This window comes from Lipotes vexillifer, unplaced genomic scaffold (assembly GCF_000442215.2).
Source record: "Lipotes vexillifer unplaced genomic scaffold, Lipotes_vexillifer_v1.1 scaffold371, whole genome shotgun sequence".
NCBI classification, from domain to species: Eukaryota; Metazoa; Chordata; class Mammalia; order Artiodactyla; family Lipotidae; genus Lipotes; species Lipotes vexillifer.
Window position 1 is genome coordinate 1,647,688 of NW_006786304.1, and position 7,354 is coordinate 1,655,041.

At 54.3% G+C, this 7,354-nt stretch overlaps 1 protein-coding gene across 2 annotated transcripts in view; it reads left to right on the plus strand.

Moving 5' to 3' along the window:
• The window catches only part of PPP1R13L (protein phosphatase 1 regulatory subunit 13 like), an 11,370-nt gene that overhangs the window by 127 nt on the left and 3,889 nt on the right, over nucleotides 1–7,354 (plus strand). The window contains exons 2-8 of one of the 2 annotated variants that reach the window (XM_007458526.1): nucleotides 68–213; nucleotides 580–1,084; nucleotides 1,190–1,288; nucleotides 1,358–1,449; nucleotides 1,762–2,139; nucleotides 3,164–3,248; nucleotides 4,935–5,389. In XM_007458526.1, the coding sequence (XP_007458588.1) occupies nucleotides 68–213; nucleotides 580–1,084; nucleotides 1,190–1,288; nucleotides 1,358–1,449; nucleotides 1,762–2,139; nucleotides 3,164–3,248; nucleotides 4,935–5,389 (1,760 nt within the window). Of the gene's footprint in view, nucleotides 1–67; nucleotides 214–579; nucleotides 1,085–1,189; nucleotides 1,289–1,357; nucleotides 1,450–1,761; nucleotides 2,195–3,163; nucleotides 3,249–4,934; nucleotides 5,390–7,354 lie in introns of both variants that reach the window. The other variant, XM_007458527.1, reaches the window with a different exon arrangement.

A 7,354-nucleotide genomic window follows, 5' to 3' on the forward strand; every position in this document is an offset into this window, starting at 1 on the left:
GTGGGGGGGGGGGAGCCTGGGCCCTGCCCAGAAATCCGGGTCCTCACTGCTACTCCTGGCCGCTCAGCTGTAGCCACGAAGCACCTGGACCTGAAGAATATGGAGCTGGACACGGCGGCGGCCAAGGTGGACGAACTGACCAAGCAGTTGGAGTCGCTGTGGTCAGACTTGCCGGCGGCGTCTCTCGGCTCGCAGGCCAGAGCGCCGGCTAGGGTGAGCCTGCTTGCCCTGGTCCCCACCCGAGCCCCCCAAAGTCAGGTTCTTTCCTCCAGGAGTTCAGGCAAGCCTGTCCCATGGGGCTGTGCAGGCTGTGGGCTATTTAAAGGCACTTGTGGGATTAGTGGAAGTGGGGATCAGTGGAAGTGGACGTCTGTCAGGACCCTCGGAAGAAAAGGGTTTTTCTTCTAAGCGACACAAAGCCACTGTACACGCAAGCCCCAGCCCTGATTGCAGGGTTCCCTATGCCTGAATCTCTAGCCCCGTCCAACTCTCCAGGCTTGATTTTCGATCACCTCTATTGACCTACCAACCCTCTACTATTGTCTCCTTTGACCCCTCAATGTCCCGACCTCCCTACAGCTGTCCCGGTACAGCCTCAGCCCTGTCCCCGAGCCCTTGGGCAGCCGCGGGTCTCCCCGGAAGGCGACCACCGACGGCGCAGACACCTCGTTCGGACGCTCCGAGAGCGCCCCGGCTCTGCTCCCCTACAGCTCGCTGTCCCCTAAGGGCCGGCCGTCGTCACCGCGCACCCAGTTCTACCTGCAGCCGGATGCCTACGGCAGCCTGGACCGGGCGCCCTCACCCCGGCCCCGCGCCTTCGATGGAGCAGGCAGCCCCCACGGCCGTGCGCCCTCCCCTCGCCCCGGCCCGCTCAGACAGCAGGGTTCCCCCACGCCCTTTGACTTCTTGGGCCGTGCCCGCTCCCCCCGTATCAGCCCCCTGGCCGAAGGGCCCCAGGCCTTCTTTCCTGAGCGCGGGCCCTCGCCTCGCACCCCGTCCGTAGCCTACGATGCGCCGACTGCCTTTGGAAGCCCCCTGCTGGGCCCTGGCGTCAGCGCCTTCGCCCCACCTCTGCGCGCGCAAGGTGAACCAGGGGGCCGTATTTGGCGGGTGGGAGTGGCGCAAGGTCCGGGACCAGCTTCGCCCCCCCCCGCCCCCCCCCACATCCTCATGGGCAACCTCTCTCCAGACGACCTAACGCTTCGGCGGCGGCCCCCCAAAGCCTGGAACGAGTCTGACCTGGACGTGGCGTACGAGAAGAAGTCCTCGCAGACAGCGAGCTATGAACGTGAGTGGTGCGAGGCCAAAGGAGTGGGGCACCCGGAGAGGCCTCCCCCTAATGATTCCCGCCTCACAGGACTCGATGTCTTCGCGCGGCCCGCTTCACCAGGCCTGCAGCTGTTACCCTGGAGAGAGAGCAGCCTGGATGGGCTGGGGGCCCCCGGGAAGGTGAGGGGCCGGAGAAACTTGGGGAGGGGGCTGGTGGGCAAGGGTGGAGTCAGGGCTAGTCTTCCCCTCCTGGCTGCGCCCGCAGTTTCCGTTCCCTTCCCCAGGCTCTTCCTTTATCTTGGATTTCCATCCCCTCCCTGACCGTCTTTCCTTTCCCTCCCTCTGTCTTCCCTCCCTTCCTTCTCTCCCTTCTCACCTTTTGCCTTTACCTCCCTCCTCCTTTCCTCCACTCCCTTATCATTCATTCCCTTATGCCTATCTTCCTCCCACCCGAGCCCCTTCTATCTTCCTTCCTCCCTTTTTCTCCCCCAGGACAACTTCACCAGTGCCACTCTGCCCCGCAATTACAAGGTCTCCCTTCTGGCCAACGACAGGCGTTCTGATGTGGACAGCTACCGCCGATCGCTGGGCTCCGCGGGGTCATCAGGCACTTTGCCCCGAAGCTGGCAGCCTGTCAGCCGCATCCCCATGCCTCCTTCCAGCCCCCAGCCCCGAAGTGCCCCCCGCCAGCGCCCCATCCCCCTCAGCATGATATTCAAGCTGCAGAATGCCTTTTGGGAGCACGGAGCTAGCAGGGCCATGCTCCCTGGCTCCCCGATCTTCTCTCGAGCTCCCCCGCCTAAGCTGCTTCCCCAGCCCCAGCCACCTCCACAGTCCCAGCCACAATTACAGCCTCAGCCCCAGCTTCAAGCCCTTGCCCCCGTCCCCCAACCTCCCCAAGACACTTGGTCCCCTGTGAGTGAAGGTGAGTCAGCAATGGGGGTTCCATAGGGATGGGTGCAACCTCTCTCCAGACGACCTAACGCTTCGGCGGCGGCCCCCCAAAGCCTGGAACGAGTCTGACCTGGACGTGGCGTACGAGAAGAAGTCCTCGCAGACAGCGAGCTATGAACGTGAGTGGTGCGAGGCCAAAGGAGTGGGGCACCCGGAGAGGCCTCCCCCTAATGATTCCCGCCTCACAGGACTCGATGTCTTCGCGCGGCCCGCTTCACCAGGCCTGCAGCTGTTACCCTGGAGAGAGAGCAGCCTGGATGGGCTGGGGGCCCCCGGGAAGGTGAGGGGCCGGAGAAACTTGGGGAGGGGGCTGGTGGGCAAGGGTGGAGTCAGGGCTAGTCTTCCCCTCCTGGCTGCGCCCGCAGTTTCCGTTCCCTTCCCCAGGCTCTTCCTTTATCTTGGATTTCCATCCCCTCCCTGACCGTCTTTCCTTTCCCTCCCTCTGTCTTCCCTCCCTTCCTTCTCTCCCTTCTCACCTTTTGCCTTTACCTCCCTCCTCCTTTCCTCCACTCCCTTATCATTCATTCCCTTATGCCTATCTTCCTCCCACCCGAGCCCCTTCTATCTTCCTTCCTCCCTTTTTCTCCCCCAGGACAACTTCACCAGTGCCACTCTGCCCCGCAATTACAAGGTCTCCCTTCTGGCCAACGACAGGCGTTCTGATGTGGACAGCTACCGCCGATCGCTGGGCTCCGCGGGGTCATCAGGCACTTTGCCCCGAAGCTGGCAGCCTGTCAGCCGCATCCCCATGCCTCCTTCCAGCCCCCAGCCCCGAAGTGCCCCCCGCCAGCGCCCCATCCCCCTCAGCATGATATTCAAGCTGCAGAATGCCTTTTGGGAGCACGGAGCTAGCAGGGCCATGCTCCCTGGCTCCCCGATCTTCTCTCGAGCTCCCCCGCCTAAGCTGCTTCCCCAGCCCCAGCCACCTCCACAGTCCCAGCCACAATTACAGCCTCAGCCCCAGCTTCAAGCCCTTGCCCCCGTCCCCCAACCTCCCCAAGACACTTGGTCCCCTGTGAGTGAAGGTGAGTCAGCAATGGGGGTTCCATAGGGATGGGTGAAGGGAGGGCAGGTGGCTGGGGACCAAACCAGCTTGGGGTCCCATCACAACCAAACACCTGTTTCCAGACATTGTCCCTGCAGAGAGCAAGGCCAGATGAGCTTGGGGATTTGCTCAGGGACTAGGGACAGCACAGTGCTTAAGCATGGACCCTGGAGTCAGACTGGCTGGCTCCACACTGTGTGACCTTTGGCAAGTCAGTTAACCTCTCTGGACCTCAATTTCCTTGAGTGTAAAAGGTGAATAGTGATAGAACCTACCTTATTGGGATATGGTACTAGATTATTTAATCCATATAAAGTCCTTAAAATAGGGCCTGATGTATAGAAAGCCCTCAATAGCTATCATATTAATCATTATAATTATTAATAGTTTTTGGTGTGAGACCAGCGCAGGGCCTGGATTTAAGCAGAGTGGGTTTTGATCCCCTCTCTACCATTGACATGCTGTGTGACTGAGGATAAATTAATTAACCCATCTGAGCTTACATTTTTTCATCTGTGAAGAGAGATTAATAACATTTACTTCATAGATTATGATGGACAGTCAATGAAATAATGTATAAAATGATCATTGTAGGGCTTCACTGGTGGCGCAGTGGTTGAGAGTCCACCTGCCGATGCAGGGGACACGGGTTCGTGCCCCGGTCCGGGAAGATCCCACATGCCGCGGAGCGGCTGGGCCTGTGAGCCATGGCCGCCGAGTCTGCGCGTCCGGAGGCTGTGCTCTGCAACAGGAGAGGCCACAACAGTGAGAGGCCCGCGTACAGCAAAAACAAAACAAAAACAAAAACATATATATATATATATATATATATATATATATAATTGTATATTTCTACCTGCTTTAGAAGCTCTGACAGAGAGGCAAGAAACAGAAGAGAACAACAAGTACCAAGATTCTAGTCCCAGCAATTTTCTTTCTTTCTGTATTTATTTTTGGCTGCCTCGGGTCTTCCTTGCAGCGCGCGGGCTTTCTCTAATGACAGAGAGCAGGGGTGGTGTGCGGGCTTCTCACTGCAGTGGCTTCTCTTATTCTGAGCCTGGGCTCCAGTAGTTGTGGTGCGTGGGCTCAGTAGTTGCGGTGCACGGGCTCAGTTGCTCTGCGGCACGTGAGATCTTCCCGGACCAGGGATTGAACCTGTGTCCCCTGCATTGGCAGGCAGATTCTTAACCCCTGCGCCACCAGGCAAGTCCTCAGCAATTTTCTGCCTGAGATGTTAGAAGAGGAAATTCTTACAATCTTAGAAAGTCAAGTTTATCATAATGGTAGGAGCAGAGATTCTGGAGTCAGGTAGGACTGAGTTCAAATCCCAGCTGTGTGGCTTTAGGCAACTGACTTGCCTTCTCTGAGACTCAGTTTCCCTTTCTGTAATAACGAGATGTTAGCCATATCAACGTCACAAGGTAGTGGTGAGAATTCAGTGATAGGCATGTAAAGCACGAGGCACATGCTAACTGCTTGTTAAACAGGGGATGTCATAATTGTCTATTATTCACAACCCAGGGAAAGTGTAGCCCAGAGAAAGCAAGGCACTGCCCTGAGGTCACACAGCAAATCAGGCATTTGTTGCAAGTCCTGGAAGTTGTGGGGAGGGAGTCTCTCGGGTCTCTTGGGACCCCTCCTTTGATGGGGCTCTTGCTCCTTCTAGGCTTCCCCAAACCTCCCACTGAGCTGGAGCCTGAGCCGGAGCTGGAGGGGCTGCTGACACCAGGGCTGGAGGCTGGTGATGCAGATGAAGGCGCTGTAACTCGGCCCCTTAGTCCCACACGGCTGCAGCCAGCGCTGCCGCCCGAGGCACAGTCAGTGCCCGGGCTGGAGGAGGTGGCACGGGTGCTGGCAGAAATTCCACGGCCCCTCAAACGCAGGGGCTCCATGGAGCAGAGCCCTACTGTAGCCCTGCCCCCCACCCACAAGAAGCAGTACCAGCAGATCATCAGCCGCCTCTTCCATCGTCACGGTGGGCCTGGGGGGCCCGAGCCTGAGCTGTGTCCCATCACTGAGGGACCTGAGGCCAGGGCAGGGCCCCCTGCTCCAGCCCCACCAGCTCCCATACCACCCCCAGCCCCTCTCCAGAGCAGCCCACCAGAGCAGCCACAGAGCATGGTAAGTAATACAGGAGGAAACTGGGGTATATTACTCAGCATATGGAAGCATCCCTTCCCTTTTAGGACAGAACCTGGAATTTGCACGCATCACATCTGGCGCATTCCACTGGCCAGGAGCCCAGCTGCAAGGGAAGCTGAGAAATGTAGTTTTAAATCTAAGTGTACCTGTGCTCAGAAGAAAGGGAGAACATATATGGAGGGGCATTCAGAAGTCTTGGCCACATCGAGATTTTCTCTGCTCCTCTCCAGTAACCTGTCCCCCCAGGGCTTCCCTTCAGGAATCTTAGAGTCTTCCAACCTGGAAATGACTTCGTCTTGGCATGACAGAGGGTTTATTCTGGGGTCTGAAAAGCCTGCCTGAATCAAGGCAGTCACCATTTCTCTCCCTAGTTGCCACAGCCTCTCATGTCCGCCTTCTCTGGGGAGCTGCTCTCTCCTCTTACACCTCAGCAAGTCTGTGCCATGGTTAGAAATGGCCCACCCAGCCCTGACTCAAAATGACCTCTCAGTTCAAGTCCATGGTGTCCTCTGACTCTAGTCAGAGCTTCTTCCATTCAGATTTTCAAGAACAAGTCTCTGGTCTCTGAGGTTGTGGGTGTCGTGGTTAAGTGCACCAGCGGCAGAGCTAGGCTGCCTGGGTTCAAATCCCAGCTCCACAGCACTTATTGGCTGTGCAACCTTGGGCCAGACACAGAGTCTCTCTGTGCCTCAGTTTCCTCATCTGTAGAACGGGGATGAAAATAAGCATAGGGTTGCTGTGAGGATTTAATACATTAATATAGTGCCTAGAATAGTGCCTGGCACTTAACTATTATTATTATCATTTGACCAGGGGCTGGTCTCCTGCTGATCTTGGTCTGGTTTCTGCGTCGTGGCTTGGAGGGAGCGGGGTGTAGTCACATGGAACAATCCTGATTGCTCAGTGTGGGTAGACAGATGGAGGAGAACAAGACGTGGGGGCCAGGTGGACCCCCAAATGCATATTCCCAGGCCCTTCTGAGGGTGGAGCCCAGAAATGTTGAGGCTCAGGATCTGGAAATCAAGAATGGAAGAATGACAGTGTCTTGAAATGGTCAAGTTGCCTCATTGTAGAATCACAGAGTTCTGGCCACAGAGAGACCTGAACACTCACAGATTTCAAAAATTAAATCCTGACATCACAAACTCAGAAGAGTGAAATTTCAGAATTCCAGAACACTGAAGGTTTGCACAGGATCTTGGAATTTAAAAGTTAGTAACACAAACCCTGGTTATTACTGATTCTTGAAGTCCCCAGAACTGAAAATTAAAGACTCATCATTTGAATCTTACATCATAGATTAGTGCACAGATATGTTATAATACAGAATTTTATTTTAAGTGAACATTTTCCACTAGAAAGGAACACACAAACATAGTAACGAGGAAGAAATAGATAAAAGTAGAATAAAGAGGCCCAAATAACAGCATTCAGAGAGAACCACGATTAACACTTTGAGTATTTCCTTCCAGTCTTTTGGAATGAAATTCTCACCATGAAATATTCAAGTTCTCAAACATAGCATCTTGGGAATGCAACGTCCTGGGTCCTCAGCAATTTGAAATGGCACAACTTAGCATTTCTGGACTCACACGTACTGGAAACTTAGCATCAGAGAATTTTTAAATGGGTGGCTCGTGGGATCTTCAAATTCCAGAATCTTGAAATCACTGACATCGAAGACCAGGATCACAAATGCTATATGCTCAGAATAAATGAATTTTGTAGGACACTTGAAAATCAAAAATAAGAAGGCACAAGCAATAACATGATAAATATTCTAATTCCAAACATCTGAAATTAACACTTGGTAACATCTTGTCACGTGTGCTTCCTAGCATGTTTTTTTTTTTTTTTTTTTTTTTTATATATAAAAAAAAAAAAAAAATTTTTTTTTTTTTGGTTTTTGTGGGTTTTTTTTTTTTTTTTTTTTTTTTTTGTCTG